The sequence below is a fragment of the Oncorhynchus mykiss genome, chromosome 13 (assembly GCF_013265735.2).
Source record: "Oncorhynchus mykiss isolate Arlee chromosome 13, USDA_OmykA_1.1, whole genome shotgun sequence".
NCBI classification, from domain to species: domain Eukaryota; kingdom Metazoa; phylum Chordata; class Actinopteri; order Salmoniformes; family Salmonidae; genus Oncorhynchus; species Oncorhynchus mykiss.
In genome coordinates, this window is record NC_048577.1 from 52,148,694 (window position 1) to 52,167,466 (window position 18,773).

The window sequence follows — 18,773 nt, forward strand, 5'->3', positions numbered from 1 at the left end:
AAACTAAGGACCCTTGGACTATACCTCCCTCTGTAACTGCATCCTGGACTTCTTGACACGCCTCCCCCAGGTGGTAAGGTAGGTAGCAACACATCTGCAATGCTGATCCTCAACACAGGGGCCCCTCAGGGGTGTGTGCTCAGTCCCCTCCTGTTTCTTACTGTTTACCCATGACTGCATGGCCAAGCATGTCTCCAACACCATCATTAAGTTTGCCGATGACACAACAGGGATAGGCCTGATCACTGACAATGACGAGACAGCCAATAGGGAGGTCAGAGACATGGCAATATGCTGCCAGGATAACAACCTCTCCCTCAACGTGATCAAGACAAAGTAGATGATTGTGGACTAAAGAAAAAATAGGACCGAACACGCCCCCGTTCTCATCGACGGGGCTGTAGTGGAGCAGGTTGAGAGCTTCAAGTTCCTTGGTGTCCACATCAACAAACTATTATGGTCCAAACACACCAAGACAGTCGTGAAGAGGGCAGGACAATGCCTATTCCCCCTCAGGAGACTGAAAAGATTTGGCATGGGTCCTCAGATCCTCAAAAGCTACACCATCGAGAGCATCACCTCCTGGTATGGCAACAGCTCGGCCTCCGTCTACAAGGCACTACAGAGCGTAATATGTACGGCAAGTACATCACTCGGGCCAAGCTTCCTGCCATCCAGGACCTCTATACCAGGCGGTGTCAGAGGAAGACCCAACAATTGCCAAAGACTCCAGCCACCCTAGTCATAAACTGTTCTCTCTGCTACTGCATGGCAAGCAGTACCGAAGCGCCAAGTCTAGGTCAAAAAGGATTCTCAACAGCTTCTACCCCCAAGCCATAAGAATCTTGAACAGTTAATCAAATGGCTACCCGGACAATTTGCATTGTCCCCACACCACGCCCCATTTTTACGCTGCTGCTACTCTCTGTTTATTATCCATGCATTGTCACTTTACCTCCACCTACATGAAAATATTACCTCAATTACCTCAATATGCCCCCGCATATTGACTCTGTACCAGAACCTGCTGTATATAGCCTTCATATTGACTCTGTACCGGAATCTGCTGCATATAGCCTCCATATTGACTCTGTACCGGAATCTGCTGCATATAGCCTCCATATTGAATCTGTACCGGAATCTGCTGTATATAGCCTCCATATTGAGTCTGTACCGGAACCTGCTGTATATAGCCTCCATATAGACTTTGTACCGGAACCTTCTGTATATAGCCTCCATATTGACTCTTTACCGGAACCTGCTGTATATAGCCTCCATATTGACTCTTTACCGGAACATGCTGTATATAGCCTCCATATTGACTCTGTACCGGAACCTGTTGTATATAGCCTCCATATTGACTCTGTACCGGAACCTGCTGTATATAGCCTCCATATGGACTCTGTACATGTACCGTAACCTGGTGTATATATGCTCCTTATTGACTCTGTACCGGAACCTGCTGTATATAGCCTCCATATGGACTCTGTACATGTACCGTAACCTGGTGTATATAGGCTCCTTATTAACTCTGTACCGGAACCTGCTGTATATAGCCTCCTTATTAACTCTGTACCTGCTGTATATAGCCTCCATATTGACTCTGTACCGGAATCTGCTGCATATAGCCTCCATATTGACTCTGTACCGGAATCTGCTGTATATAGCCTCCATATTGACTCTGTACCTTAACCTGCTGTATATAGCCTCCATATTGACTCTGTACCGGAACCTGCTGTATATAGCCTCCATATTGACTCGGTACCGGAATCTGCTACATATAGCCCCCATATGGACTCTGTACATGTACCGTAACCTGGTGTATATAGCCTCCAAATAGACTCTGTTCCGGAACCTGCTGTATATAGCCTCCATATTGACTCTGTGCTGGAATCTGCTGTATATAGCCTCCATATTGACTCTGTACCGGAACTTGCTGTATATAGCCTCCATATTGACTCTGTACCGGAACCTGCTGTATATAGCGTCCATATTGACTCGGTACCGGAACCTGCTGTATATAGCCTCCATATTGACTCTGTACCGGAACCTGCTGTATATAGCCTCCATATAGACTCTGTACCGGAACCTGCTGTATATAGCCTCCATATTGACTCTGTACCGGAATCTTCTGTATATAGCCTCCATATTGACTCTGTACCGGAACCTGCTGTATATAGCCTCCATATTGACTCTGTACCGGAACCTGCTGTATATAGCCTCTATATTCACTCTGTACCGGAACCTGCTGTATATAGCCTCCATATAGACTCTGTACCGGAACCTGCTGTATATAGCCTCCATATTGACTCTGTACCGGAATCTTCTGTATATAGCCTCCATATTGACTCTGTACCGGAACCTGCTGTATATAGCCTCCATATTGACTCTGTACCGGAATCTGCTGTATATAGCCTCCATATTGACTCTGTACCGGAATCTGCTGCATATAGCCTCCATATTGACTCTGTACCGTGATCTGCCATATATAGCCTCCATATTGACTCTGTACCGGAACCTGCTGTATATTGACTCCATATTGACTCTTTACCCGGAACCTGCTTTATATAGCCTCTATATTGACTCTGTACCGGAACCTGCTGTATATAGCCTCCATATTGACTCTGTACCGGAACCTGCTGTATATAGCCTCCATATAGACTCTGTACCGGAACCTGCTGTATATAGCCTCCATATTGACTCTGTACCGGAATCTTCTGTATATAGCCTCCATATTGACTCTGTACCGGAACCTGCTGTATATAGCCTCCATATTGACTCTGTACCGGAATCTGCTGTATATAGCCTCCATATTGACTCTGTACCGGAATCTGCTGCATATAGCCTCCATATTGACTCTGTACCATGATCTGCCATATATAGCCTCCATATTGACTCTGTACCGGAACCTGCTGTATATTGACTCCATATTGACTCTTTACCCGGAACCTGCTTTATATAGCCTCTATATTGACTCTGTACCGGAACCTGCTGTATATAGCCTCCATATTGACTCTGTACCGGAACCTGCTGTATATAGCCTCCATATAGACTCTGTACCGGAACCTGCTGTATATAGCCTCCATATTGACTCTGTACCGGAATCTTCTGTATATAGCCTCCATATTGACTCTGTACCGGAACCTGCTGTATATAGCCTCCATATAGACTCTGTACCGGAACCTGCTGTATATAGCCTCCATATTGACTCTGTACCGGAACCTGCTGTATATAGCCTCCATATTGACTCTGTACCGGAACCTGCTGTATATAGCCTCCATATGGACTCTGTACATGTACCGTAACCTGGTGTATATAGGCTCCTTATTGACTCTGTACCGGAACCTGCTGTATATAGGCTCCTTATTGATTCTGTACCGGAACCTGCTGTATATAGCCTCCATATTGACTCTGTACCGTAATCTACTACATATAGCCTCCATATGGACTCTGTACATGTACCGTAACCTGGTGTATATAGGCTCCTTATTGACTCTGTACCGGAACCTGCTGTATATAGCCTCCATATTGACTCTGTACCGGAATCTGCTCTATATAGCCTCCATATTGACTCTGTACCGGAACCTGCTGTATATAGCCTCCATATGGACTCTGTACCGGAACCTGCTGTATATAGCCTCCATATTGACTCTGTACCGGAACCTGCTGTATATAGCCTCCATATTGACTCTGTGCTGGAATCTGCTGTATATAGCCTCCATATTGACTCTGTACCGGAACGTGCTGTATATAGCCTCCATATTGACTCTGTACCGGAACCTGCTGTATGTAGCCTCCATATTGACTCTGTGCTGGAATCTGCTGTATATAGCCTCCATATTGACTCTGTACCGGAACCTGCTGTATATAGCCTCCATATTGACTCTGTACCGGAACCTGCTGTATATAGCCTCCATATTGACTCTGTGCTGGAATCTGCTGTATATAGCCTCCATATTGACTCTGTACCGGAACGTGCTGTATATAGCCTCCATATTGACTCTGTACCGGAACCTGCTGTATATAGCCTCCATATTGACTCTGTACCGGAACCTGCTGTATATATCCTCCATATTGACTCTGTACCGGAACCTGCTGTATATAGCCTCCATATTGACTCTGTACCGTAATCTACTACATATAGCCTCCATATGGACTCTGTACATGTACCGTAACCTGGTGTATATAGGCTCCTTATTGACTCTGTACCGGAACCTGCTGTATATAGCCTCCATATTGACTCTGTACCGGAATCTGCTCTATATAGCCTTCATATTGACTCTGTACCGGAACCTGCTGTATATAGCCTCCATATGGACTCTGTACCGGAACCTGCTGTATATAGCCTCCATATTGACTCTGTACCGGAACCTGCTGTATATAGCCTCCATATTGACTCTGTGCTGGAATCTGCTGTATATAGCCTCCATATTGACTCTGTACCGGAACGTGCTGTATATAGCCTCCATATTGACTCTGTACCGGAACCTGCTGTATGTAGCCTCCATATTGACTCTGTGCTGGAATCTGCTGTATATAGCCTCCATATTGACTCTGTACCGGAACCTGCTGTATATAGCCTCCATATTGACTCTGTACCGGAACCTGCTGTATATAGCCTCCATATTGACTCTGTACCGGAACCTGCTGTATATAGCCCCCATATTGACTGTACCGTAATCTGCTGTATATAGCCTCCATATTGACTCTACCGGAACCTGCTGTAAATTGCTTTGCTACTGTAATTTTACTGTTGCTCCTTAATTATTATTATTTAAAAATATATATATATTCTTGAAACTGCATTGTTGGTTAATGGCTTGTGAGTAACCATTTCCCTGTCATGTCTATTCTATTGTATTCGGCGCATGCGACAAATACAATTTCATTTTATTATATTTTATTTTAGAGGCTGCTGCCCTATATAGATAGACATGGAATCACTAGTCACTTTAATAATGTTTAAATGCTTTACTCATCTCATATGTATTTACTGTATTCTATTCTACTGTATTTTAGTCAATGCCACTCCGACATTGCTCGTCCTAATATTTATATATTTCTTAATTCCATTCTTTTACTTTTAGATTTGTATGTATTTTTGTGAATTGTTAGATATTACTGCACTGTTGGAGCTAGGAACACAAGCATTTCACTACACCTGCAATAACATCTGTTAATGTGTGTATGTGACCAATAACATTTGATTTGATTTGAAAGGTGTGCGTAGGAAAGGCATACATTTCCAAAATATCAGAATCGGCCCCTTGGAGAGTAGGCTATACTAGCCCGTGGGGTGTGAACAATGTTGTTAAATCTGCCTTCCACCCTAGCTGTGTGTTTGGTCTGGCCCGGGTGTGGAAGAAGTAGGGGAGAGAAATGAAGGAGAGAGGGAGGGGGAGCGAGAGAGCGGGGGAAATAGAGGGGGGCAGGATACAGGAAGTGGAGCTGGCAGCAGAATGCGGGGGAGGATGTGTGTGTGTGTGTGCGTGTGTGTGTGTGTGTGTGTGTGGGAGGGAGGGAGGGGTGAAGTATTAGGGTGTTATATATAGAACAGACATTAGAACAGAACACCTCACACATCCGCCTGACTCACATCTGGCCAACAGGCAGCACCAGGAAAAGGGAGGGATGGAGAGGAGGGAGAGAGCGAGGGGTTGTGTACCTTTGGCAGTTACATGACATGTCAGTAGCACAGCTAATTGGATTAATAAAGGAAGCAGAGTGAAATAAAACTTTAGTTAGTTATCCTGATAATACAGATTTTTCCTATCAATTATTGGAGGGTTTTCTATGAGCCAGTTTCAGGGTTTCCATCTCACCTGCACAGTATTTATTCCTGTGTTCTTCCATTTGATGTACAGACAATGTCTTAATAAAATAGATAGGTAACAACTGAAAGTCTGCATACTGCTTTATAACTTGTTATACACATGCATACGTTTTTATAATATCTTACTATAAGGCTTTTAATACGGTTGTCACCTACATATTCACGTTTAGATGACTGCATCATACAACAGCAGAATGAACTGAAATGTGAGGAGAGGAGAGAAAAGGTGAACAGAGAGGATACATGTTTTTAGACAGGAGGGAGGAAGTACAGTGGAGAAAAAAAGGAGGAATGCAGTGGAGGAATGTGTGAGGAGAGAAGAGATGGAGAAGAGAGAGGTAGATTGAGGGAATGATAAGGGGCATTGGGGGAGCAGAAAGCGGCCGGTTGAGGGAAAGAATGTGGGGGTTTTAGGGAAAGGTGGAAGTAGTGGAGAATAGGAGGGGAGTAGAGGTGTGGAATGTGAGATCCGGCCCATTGATTGTACTGCTAATGTTTCCGGCAGCAATCTGATCTGAAGCTGTCCTCTCTAAAGTAAACAGAACACACAGGGCAAGCAGGGGGGACACTAGAAACAGACCATAACACACAGGGTAGACAGGGGGAACACTAGAAACAGACCAGAACCTACAGGGTAGACAGGGAGAACACTAGAAACAGACCAGAACACACAGTCTAGGCAGGGGGAACACTAGAAACAGACCAGAACACACAGGGAAGGCTGGAGGAACAATAGAAACAGACCAGTGGGCACACAATGGTTGAATCAACTTTGTTTCCATGTCATTTCAATTGAATTAAGTTGGAATAGAGGTTGAATTGATGTCTGTACCCAGTGGGACAGGGCAGGCAGGGGGAACACTAGAAACAGAGGGAGATAGCAGAGACACAATATTTACACTCCTAAATGCACTTATACACACTACCTTACACATAACAATACACTCCGTTACACACATCAAATGTCTCTACTTCTCCAAATCTATAACCCCAACGCAAACACACTCTCATTCTCACTATAATACACCCTTTCACTCAAACATACGCACACATTCAAGCATACACTTGAAAACACACACAAAAAAAGAAACAGAAGTCTCTCCAGACCAACAGTGTGCATTCTCTCTGGTTTTTATTCATTAGGAAGAAATCTGTCTGGAATTACAAAATGCACGGGTAGAAATAGCGGTGAGATAGGTTGAGAGTGTGAGAGATAAGAGTGAGAGAGACAAGAGTGAGAGAGAAATAGAGAGGGAGTGAGTGAGAGATAAAAGATCCCACAGCCAGAGTTTTAAGGGTTACATCATCAGATTTGGCTGGCTCCTGGCCCCATCCAAAAGTAGGCAGGGATATCCCCATCTCTTTTAATTTGATTATCTTCTTTAAAACAGGAGTTCTCTTTTTTTGTAGTGTCCTGAACATGGTTGTGTAGTGTCTCACCTCCATGTTTACAGTTAACAGCTGGCAACATAAATAAACAAACCAACTTTGATTCTCACCAAAGTCATCATGTCGCTCTTTTGACATTTTTTTTTTAAATAGATTTTTTAAACCTTTTTTGTTCTCAAAAATAGAAGGAAAAAAGAAAACATGTTGCTTAGTAAAAACATCTATCTATATTCATATATTTTTTAAAATCTGAATTCATATTCTTATTTTTTGATTCCTGAAGATGACAGTTCATCCACGGTGTGGCATGCACATAGCACATGCAGTTCTGGAAGTAGATATTTTCCCTTTTTTTGGTATTTTTTTGGTACTTAAAATGCTTTTATTTCTATGTTTTCCATAGCAGCTCATACATTGCTTTTTGAAGTAACAGTGGGATTATTTAGAATATGTGTTGTTAGTGGATGGTTGGTCAGTACAGGACACAATGATTGACAGTGAATGTTAGGGCCTCTCATAGTTTCAATTGTAGGGTGATTGACATCTTATTTCATCTTGCACACAGACACACAAACATTCTGACACTCGCTCACAAACACAGGCTAACTCACACACACACACACACACACACACACACACACACACACACACAGACACACACACACACACACACACACACACACACACACACACACACACACACACACACACACACACACACACACACACACACACACACACACACACACTCACCAACTCAAATCTCATCACAAAATATTCAAAGCAAATAAACAAATGAAATGAAATATCCAACGAAAACAGCTAGCTATTGATGTACACACACACACATTGAATGTACACACACATTCTTGCTATAAAAGAACGCATTCATACACAGACACACACGCAAACACACACACGCCATACGCACACGTACATGCATACTTGCTACAGCCAAGAGCTACATACTGAGAGTGTATCTGTATATTCCTATCTTATCAGTGTTGTGATGTGACTTATACACGTCTATGACATTCCTACGTTAGATGAATACTGTAAAGGCAATGTGCCTGTGCACTTTCTGGTCAAAGTGTGGTACATAGAATCATGGGATATGTCTTTACAGTACATCAGAATCCAGATATGTGCAGATCTAACTGCGCTATATCTATGGCAGCCGTGAACAAACACTGTTACCTGACGCTAATGGTTTTGACATGGAGTGTAATAATAAGAATAATAATGACATAATTCTAATAAATGAATGGTTCACTATGGCAATCCTCAAAGTCCGGCAACTGTGAGAGAGACACTGTACGGAACAGTGGTGGGTATTAGGATGGACGTTAGGTTGAGGCGCACAAAGACACACAAAAAGAGAATAGGGTGAAACAGGACACAGAGGTTTGGCAGAAAAGACCAAGTCATTGTTTCTCCCATGCATTTTCATTGGCTGTGATACATGTCCTGTGCATTTGTGATTGGCTGTGTTACATGTCCTGAACACAAAGGAGGTGATCCACCAGTGACAGACAACACTTAAACCTTATGCTCCCAGTTTAAAGACAGATACGAAAACATTGGAATCCGACAGTCAAAATAGAAGGGGTGATACAATGATGCAATAGGACAGGGATGCAATGTATTGCATACAGTGCCACCTAGAGGGCCAAACTGGTAGAGGAGCTCTGTCTCATTACTGCTTTATCTGGTCTACTTTAGTCTGTAGACCCCGTTACCTAAGCAAGACCATTTAGCTGCCCTATATTTACCAAAATGATTCATATATGTAAACAACTGTCCAATGAACAAGTATACATGTCAGATACATGATTTCCTGTATGATGTTTGACATTGTTTTTTTTTAGTTCCTTTTTAAGTTCCTTTTCCCTTCCCCACCGTATTACACTGTATCAGAGTCATTACTATGATTACTCCTGTTCCCACAATGCACCTCTCTGACAAAGCTCCGCCCACCAGCCGGACCAGTGGACCACCAACCAGACAGAACGTCTCACTAAACAAAGATGGTGACGCGCTGAGCACTATCGACTCGAAAGTAACAAACACAAATACAAGACTAAAATAATTCTCTCTCACAAGCATGAACATCGTCATCATCATCATCACCATTATTATCATCGTTATTATTATCATCATCATTATTATCATAATCATCAATAGAATTGTTATCAGTATCTATAGAACCATTATCACTATTAATAACAAATAAACGAAAGGTGAAGAGGTTCCCTCCTTTCATCGGCCTTTCTTTCTCTCTCTCTCTTTTCATCGCTCTTTCAAACACAAACCCTGGAAGACTAGAGACATATCTCTGGTTTGAACGAGGCTATGCGTCAGCAGATGAAGAGCCAATAAGGACCATGGAGCGTGCTTGTAACTTCCTCCCCCAGTTTCAACTCCCTTTTAATATGAACCTATAATATGTGGGGTCTGCGTTTTCATACTTTCCTGCCTTCTTTCCTTCCATGAAATAAAAGTAGGCCATGTAACAAAATATCTACTTCCTTGAAAATGACTGTGCAATCTCAGCCACATCAACAGTTATAATTTGGCACAGAGCATTTCAATAAGAACAAAGTGGGAAATAGATAATCCTGTCCCTCCGCATAAAAAAGGCTTGGACCTTGTGCTTCTCTTCCTCATCGCCTCATCTCTCCATCCATCCTAACTATCCTGATTATACCTCCAGCACAGGAAGAGAGAGAGAGAGAGAGAGAGGGGGACGCCTCATCTCTCCATCCATCCTAACTATCCTGATTATACCTCCAGCACAGGAAGAGAGAGAGAGAGAGAGAGAGAGAGAGAGAGAGAGAGAGAGGGAGAGGGATGCCCCATCTCTCCATCCATCCTAACTATCCTGATTATACATCCAGCACAGGAAGAGAGAGAGAGAGAGAGAGGGACGCCTCATCTCGCCATCTATCCTAACTATCCTGATTATACCTCCAGCACAGGAAGAGAGAGAGAGAGGGACGCCTCATCTCTTCATCCATCCTAACTATCCTGATTATACATCCAGCACAGGAAGAGAGAGAGAGAGAGAAACAAAGGGATTACAGGAAAAAGAGAGAACCCCACAGACTAATATAGAAAGGACCCAGGGATAGTTTCCCCCACATTACAGTAGTTTCTCTTTGTTATCATTTTTTTGTATCAATCATGCAGGATTCCACAGGTTTTTAAACTCTGCAAGTTCCAACGAAGCTGTGCGGGTGCAACAGAAGAATCAAGCTTCAATGTTTCGAAGAAGAAGAAGAAGAAGAGGAAGAGGGAAAAGTAGCAGCCGCAGGAGTAGAAGAAGAAATACTGAAGAAAATGTTTATTTTTAAGTCTATTTTTTTTTATGTTCACCATCCACTTTTTTATGTTTCTTCTCTACTCGGTTGGGGCGGAATCTTTTTGGGGGGGTTGGGGGGTTGGAATGGATAGATTCCGCCTACATAACCCCCTCTCTCGTTCAGAGTTAGAGTGTGTGTCCCGGTGTCCCCCCCACTCCCCCCACCACACTCAGGTGGAAGGCTCATCATCACTGATGTCATTATTAACAGTAAACACAGATGATAAAACTCATCAATATCTCCCCATCATCGGGGTTGGTGGTTGGTTTTTGCAACTAACGCAACTCCACTTAGTTCTCCGCAATGTCATAGTTTCTTGCGTTGATTACGTGATGACGTCTTGGTCGTTGTGGCGGTTTTTAATTTGTTTCCAGAGGCGTAGCATCATGATACGGTGAGAAAAGCATCCGTCCCCATATCATCCATTTTGAAATCATCCATTTTGAAAAACTCCTTGTATCTGATGAGCTGGGTTCCATAGTTTTTGGAGGAGGAATTGGTTTGTACTCCATACCCTGTTCACTAATTTCCACTCATCCTTCAGTGGTCCTCCTCCTCATCCCTTTATTCTAACTACCCCTTCCTCACTCCCTCCATCCCCGGGAAACACTGAGCAGCAGAAGAAACGAAAAGAAAAACAAACGGAAATAAGGAAAGAAAGAATCATGCCTTGGTTTCCCCTGTCTCATGGTGATCAGTGATCTGGCTGTGTGTTTTCCTGGGCTGGGAGGTAGGGACTGATAACTCAGACAGTGTGGTTGAGCCCTCCCTCCCTCCATCCATCCCTCCATAGTCTCCAGAGGCTAGCACCTGTTGTCATCCGCGTTGTTGTAGGGTTCGTGCAGGTCTTTAGTGCGGGGCCCTCTAGGCTGTGGAGGGGGGACCTTGTGGGGCCCGGGGTGGGTGGGGCCGTGGTGGTGTTGCGAGGAGGGGGAAGAGGCGCGGTACCCGTTGGGGAGACGTCGAGTGGGGGGAGGCTGTTGCCCTTGGGGGGTGGGGGTGGTGTTGGGTGGGGGCGCGTGGCGGGAAGTCCTGGGCGAGGTGCGGGAGTGGGGGTTGTTGGGGTGGGGGTTGTTTGGGTGCGGGTTGATAGGGTGCTGCTGCTGTGGGGTTGGGGGATGGTTTAGCACGGGGAGAGTAGGGTGGTTGAGGGGGTGAGGCTTGTGAGGGTTGCCCTGTGTGGGGCTCTGCTCGTAGGGAGGCGGTTTGTGGTGCTCACGGTCGTAATCCTGGTAGTCCTGGTTGTAGAAGCAGCCGTCGCCCTCCAGCGACCCACTCTCTCCTCCTCCTCCTCCCCCGTCGCCCCAGCGGGGAGGGGGGTGGCAGGCTTGGTTGGGTGAGCCATGGTGGGGCGGGGGAGGTCCCTGGGGGGGCTCAGGGGAGAAGCGGTGAGGGGCGGGGGCGGGGGCGGAATTGCGCCCCAGGGGCTGGGCCCCGGGAGGTGTGGCCATGGCTTTACGGACAACAGGAGAGTAGGTGACGTGTGGGCGGGGCGTTGCCGGGGTCTGAGGGAGTTGCCGACGGCCTCGTCTCGGGGTACTGGTCCCCGAGGTAGAGGGAGCGGGACTTTCGCTCACCGAACTACTGCCCTACACGAACATTGAAGGCAAATAAAAAAAGAACCATAAAATTAACGACGACACGAACAGAGAGAGGGAGGAAGAGAGAAAGGGAGGAAGAGGGAGAGGGAGGAAGAGAGAAAGGAAGAAAGGAAGAGAGAAAGGGAGGAAGAGGGAGAGGGAGTCAGGGAGGGAGGGAGGTAAGAAGGAAGAGAGAGAGGGAGGGAGGAAGAGAGAGGGAGGGAGGGAAAAGAAAGGGAGAGAGAAAAAGAGAGAAAGAGAAATACAAGGAGAAATAAATAAAGAGAGGGAGAGAGAGAACAACAGACAATAACAACAAGAACAACAACAGCAACGAGAAGAAGAAGAAGAAGAAGAAGAAGAAGAAGAAGAAGAAGAAGAAGAAGAAGAAGAAGAAGAAGAAGAAGAAGAAGAAGAGAGCAATCAGGAGAGTGTGAGGGGAAGGAAGGATGCCGGGAAAAGAAAGACATAAAAAAGCGATATATAGAAAATGATGGGAGTCAGCATACACCGTAGGAAACAGAGAAAAGCGATGAGTCATGAAGAATAAAGAGAGGACACAAAAACAACAGGAGAAAAGAAAAGAAGAGATCAGATCTGACACAGTAGGCCTCAAAATGGTGATTGTGAAGGTTCCCACAATGCACTCTTTCAATGTTGTTGCCTTGTTCAGTCTGTCTCTTATCTGAATCTAGGTTGTTAACCAATCACCTCTGTGTGTAAGTGTGTGTCTAAACTGCTGAATCCTATAAACAACAATAGTTAATGAATAGACAATGTATGGAAGTGTCAAAAAGGGAAAGTCAGCCGCCTAAAGATATTTAGGCCAAGGAGATGGGGGAGACACTCAAGGTAGAACTAAAAGGAGAACCTGAGGCTAAAACAGTTAGGAAGGTGGTTCAATGTTGACACACATCATAGAAGCCCACCTGTCTGTGTGTCATGCACTCTCTGCCCTCGCTGGGTGACCGTGACCAGCGACGGTCGTGCTCCCTATCCCGGTCGTGGTCTCTGTCTCCTCGGGGCTGTCTGTGACCACCGTGCTCTCCCCCCCGGTCGGCGCGGTCGGCACGGTCTGGTGTGTAGCGCTCCTTGTCCACAGAGCCGCTGTGATGGTGGTGGTGATGGTGGTGGTGTTTGCGGTCTTTCTGCCGACCGCGGTCTCTGTCGCGGTCACGGTCCTTCTCCTTGGGTGGCAGGTCACCTGACTGAGTGGTGGTGCTCAAGTCTGTGCCCAGTACTGCTGGAATGGAGGCAAGTTATTGTTGGCATCATGGTATCTCTAGTGTCTTTGTAACCATGACAACATGACAACATCAAACACACTTTGATACAGTAGCAACTCAGGGAACTAAGCACGTTCTTCTCACACACTCTCTGACTCACACACATTCTGAACCGTTCCTGACCAACGCATGCACACTCATTCTGTCTCTGACCTGTATCTGCGTCTGTATATCGACACAGTGACCGCTCGGAGGCCCGGTGGCTTCGGTCGCGGCGTCGGTGGCTGTGCCTCGGTGCTCCGCCCTCCTCGGGGATCACATACTCCATTGCATAATCATCGGCCCCTCCCCTTTCCCTCTGGCCCCTCCCAGATCGACTGTGACCAAGGGAGGAGGCCGAGCGCTTCATAGGACTATTATCTGTTATAGTCTGGGAGAGTGGGATGGAGAAAGAGAGAGACAGAGGGATGATAAGAGAGTGGGATGGAGAAAGAGAGAGAGAGAGGGATGATGGGAGAGTGGGGCGGAGAAAGAGAGAGAGGGATGATGGGAGAGTGGGATGGAGAAAGTGAGAGAGAGGGATGATGTGAGAGTGGGATGGAGAAAGAGAGAGAGAGAGGGATGATGGGAGAGTGGGATGGAGAAAGAGAGAGAGAGAGGGATGATGGGAGAGTGGGATGGAGAAAGAGAGAGAGAGAGGGATGATGAGCGAGTGGGATGGAAAAAGAGAGAGAGATGATGGGAGAGTGGGATGGAGAAAGAGAGAGCGAGAGAGGGATGATGGGAGAGTGGGATTGAGAGTGGGATGGAGAAAGAGAGAGAGAGGGATGATGTGAGAGTGGAATGGAGAAAGAGAGAGAGAGAGGGATGATGGGAGAGTGGGATGGAAAAAGAGAGAGAGAGAGGGATGATGGGAGAGTGGGGTGGAGAAAGAGAGAGAGAGGGATGATGGGAGAGTGGGATGGAGAAAGAGAGAGAGATAGGGATGATGGGAGAGTGGGATGGAGAAAGAGAGAGAGAGAGAGAGAGGGATGATGGGAGAGTGGGATGGAGAAAGAGAGAGAGAGAGGGATGATGGGAGAGTGGGATGGAGAAAGAGAGAGAGAGGGATGATGGGAGAGTGGGATGGAGAAAGAGGGAGAGATAGGGATGATGGGAGAGTGGGGCGGAGAAAGAGAGAGAGAGATGATGGGAGAGTGGGATGGAGAAAGAGAGCGAGAGAGGGATGATGGGAGAGTGGGATGGAGAAAGAGAGAGAGAGGGATGATGTGAGAGTGGGATGGAGAAAGAGAGAGAGAGAGGGATGATGGGAGAGTGGGATGGAGAAAGAGAGAGAGAGGGATGATGTGAGAGTGGGATAGAGAAAGAGAGAGGGATGGATGATGGGAGAGTGGGATGGAGAAAGAGAGAGAGAGGGATGATGAGAGAGTGGGATGGAGAAAGAGAGAGAGAGAGGGATGATGGGAGAGTGGGATGGAGAAAGAGAGAGAGAGGGATGATGTGAGAGTGGGATGGAGAAAGAGAGAGAGAGAGGGATGATGGGAGAGTGGGATGGAGAAAGAGAGAGAGAGGGATGATGTGAGAGTGGGATAGAGAAAGAGAGAGGGATGGATGATGGGAGAGTGGGATGGAGAAAGAGAGAGAGAGGGATGATGGGAGAGTGGGATGGAGAAAGAGAGAGAGAGAGGGATGATGGGAGAGTGGGATGGAGAAAGAGAGAGAGAGAGGGATGATGGGAGAGTGGGATGGAGAAAGAGAGAGAGATTAGGGATGATGGGAGAGTGGGATGGAGAAAGAGAGAGAGGGATGATGGGAGAGTGTGATGGAGAAAGAGAGAGAGAGAGGGAAGATGGGAGAGTGGGATGGAGAAAGAGAGAGAGAGGGATGGAGAAAGAGAGAGAGATGGATGATGGGAGAGTGGACAGAGAGGAGAAGAGTAGTCACACAGCAGGCTTCTCAGGTTTACTTTCCTCATGTCTCCTTTCTAGTCTCCAGACATAATGGGGAAACGAAGGGACTTGTGTGTGTGTGTGTGTGTGTTTGTGTGTGTGTGTGTGTCGACCTGTGTGTGTGTGTATATACTGTATAGTTGTTTACCTGACTTTTACATGTGTGTGCTTCTACATTCCTACCATATACAGTATAACCTTGTAGAGGTGGGCACCAGGTAACCCATGATAACCCCCCCCCCCCCCCATACTGTTCCACACACATGCCTGTATTAGTATCATATATACATCATGCTGCCTCAGGCAGAGAGAGAGACAGAGAGAGACAGAGAGAGAGAGAGAGAGAGAAAAAAAAGAGACAGAGAGAGAAAGAGACAGAGAGAGATCGAGATAATAAAAAGAGAAGAGGAAGAAGACAAACAACAGTAAAAGTAAGAAGAAAGGGAGATGAAAGGGAGGCAATAGGCCATGCCTGACATGCACCCAAGACTTCATCTGGAAAGATAGGTCAGTATCTCCTAATCACCCCCAAAAGACTAACCCACCCCATCCCCACCCAATCCCTCCCCCAAAATCATAACACAATCCTCTGCCAGCCCCCTCTGCCAGCGTGCACATAGGAGCTGTCCCGAGTCCTCAGCCCCACTCAGAAGCTCTCTTTCTGGGGCACGGGGAGCCGCTCTGACCTCATAGGGCTGCTGGACACCAGGACAGTGCCTATAATGCTACTGGTACACACCTGCATACTGTATATACCAGGCCTGCTAAGGACTAGTCCACCAGTGTCTGCTGGTTTCCGATACTTTATTGAAGAAGGGATCATTTGGATGTAGAGTTAACTCCCCTGGTATTCCAGGTTGAAACCAGAATAGATGATAATGGACTGAAACCAGCAGACAGTGTGTAGCTAGGATACCCTCACACACACAAACACACATGGAGACACATACACCAAGCACACACCAAGCACACACAACAAACACACTCACCAAGCATACACACACAGGCAAACACACACATGCATGCACACACGCACAAAATCACTCCAACAAGGGCACACATACTCCTGGCATGCATGCAACACCAACACCAATACATCAGCACAGACAAGCACACAGGCATGATACACGCAACACACATGGCACACCCAACACAGAGCAGCAGCAGCAGGAAGAGAGAGAGACAGAGAGAGGGTGCAGAGTTTGCCAATCTCAAATCAACACCTTGACCCTAACCGCTTGGCACAAGGACTAGAGAGGTAAGTAAATTAGCCTTGTTCCAACATCCTGACCTCACATAATCACATTCACCAGGCAAGATGTAAGTATTATGGAAAAAAATCCATCTGGCTTATCAGAGGGCAGGGTGGAGCTATTGCCATATTGCTTATATTTTGCATAGACACTGAGTATCCAAAACATTAAGAACAACTGTTCTTTCCATGACATAGACTGACCAGGTGAAAGCTAGGATCCCTTATTGATGTCACTTATTAAATCCACATCAATCAGTGTGCATGAAAGGGGAGGAAACAGGTTAAAGGATTTTTATGCCTTGAGACAATTGAGACATGGATTGTGTAAGTGTGCCATTTAGAGGGTGGGTAAGAAAAAATATTTAAGTGCCTTTTGAACGGGGTAAGGTAGTAGGTGCCAGGCGCACCAGTTTGGGTCAAGAACAAAAAAGGGGGTCCAACTCAGAGCCCCACCTGTTCTGAGCCCCATCTATATATATATATTTCTATATTTTTTGCCTATTCTGCATGTTCTTTTGGAATTAATACATGTCACATATCAGTTTGCAAACAATGTAAAAAAATATTTTATTGATTTAATAAAGCCACATACAAACATGGTTTATTTTTTGCTTTCTTGAGTAAAGCAGCTCCAAAACACAGCAGATGTTTCAGCCTAGCTCAGTGCTTTCTGTGGGGGTGGGGCAGCCAGCGGAAAATACAGAGCATAGGGGTTGTCAATCTTCTCCAGTTGCGCTGTGATTGGCTTAGTGTTCTGTCACTCATGGGGACACTACGTCACCGCAAAATCTACAGGAAGACCTAGAAAGTTCAAGCCGCCTTGGGTGCTGCCATAGATTTACATTAGAAGTGCCCATCCAAGAAGGCTCAAGGTCATTGGCCACAGATAAAATTACGTCAAATCACGTTATATCTACCGTAGCTGAATGGACTGATCATGTCAACGTCATGCTTTCAAAGTCTTAGCTAGCAAGTTAGACAAGCAGTCATCATCATGAATCACGTCGACAATCTACAGGCAAATCCTTTTCAATCTTTGTCATATGAAGAGAAATTATAGATAAAATGTATCTGTGCTCATTGGCCATTGGACATAAACATTACACAACAAGTTGGAAATCACAAATTCAACAATGAGAGGTTTGGAAGGAATCAGTGGCTAAATATAAATGTTGCAAACCAATTACTATTTTGCTTCCTCTGCCTGCTATTCGGTGGAAAGGGTGTGTGGGCCAAGTCTGGGTTTAAGGGTCTCTTTTTCAAGCTTAAAAGGATAAACATTCACACACAACACCATGGGCCAGAAAAGGTTGAATACATTGGCCATGTTGTCAGTCCAGCATGACTTCTGCCGCGTTCAAAACACCTGGCAACTCGGAACCCCGAAATGTCAGATTTCAGTGAGTTCAAGACAACTGGGAACTCTGGAAAAAAAGGAGCTATGACTGGGAAAATACGTTTTGAACGGTCATCCAACTCGGAATTCCAAGTCGGGAACTCGGGCCTCTTTCTGGAGCTCAGACCTGAAGATCACTGACGTCATGATTCTGCCTTGTTTTTGCCGAATCCCAGTTGTCTTGAAAGCACCATAAATCCAGAGAAAGCCAGACTTTGCAGACAATGTTTCATGACAAAATTTGCCCACAAGAAGGACCACCGAGCCACCTTCCTGTTCAAGTGAGCACAGCAGAACGGTGAGTCCAAAAATGTATTGTATGTTGCTGCATAAATGATGTAACATGCCAGGGAGATATGTATACTGTAGCTAATGAAGTAATACTAAGTGTATGTTGTGTAGTAAGCTGTTAGTAGCCCATGTGCCTCACTTCAATAATTTTGTCCCTTTCCCTCTCATAACTTAGCCTACTGTTCTGACTTGGTGGTGCACATGTAGCCTATAGCCTGTTTTAGAGAAATGTCATCATAATTGTCTGCTTATTTATTTGTTTATTATTTTATTTAACCTTTATTTAACTAGGCTTATATGCCCCCTTTATTTTTCCTACGGTTCTGACTTGGTGTACAGGGAGAATAATGTAAGAACGGCTCTTGTTCTGATTTCTGTCGGTGTACATTTCTGTCGCTGAACAAATAGTTATATTGGCTACGTCCGTCTTAGCTAGCTCATTAATGTCGGAATCAAAATTACGGATTGCCTCTCATCGTCCCCTTATGCCAT

The 18,773-nt window shown here is 45.5% G+C and overlaps 1 protein-coding gene across 1 annotated transcript in view; it reads right to left on the minus strand.

Annotated features, from left to right (window-relative positions):
• Positions 1–6,946: 6,946 nt before the first annotated feature.
• The window catches only part of LOC110485216 (calcium channel, voltage-dependent, P/Q type, alpha 1A subunit, a), a 175,937-nt gene continuing 164,110 nt past the window's right edge, over positions 6,947–18,773 (minus strand). The window contains exons 50-52 of the mRNA XM_036939765.1: positions 13,604–13,820; positions 13,094–13,407; positions 6,947–12,173 (exon numbers count right to left, since the gene is read on the minus strand). Coding sequence (XP_036795660.1) covers positions 11,388–12,173; positions 13,094–13,407; positions 13,604–13,820 — 1,317 coding nt within the window. The 3' untranslated portion in view covers positions 6,947–11,387. The remainder of the gene's footprint in view (positions 12,174–13,093; positions 13,408–13,603; positions 13,821–18,773) is intronic.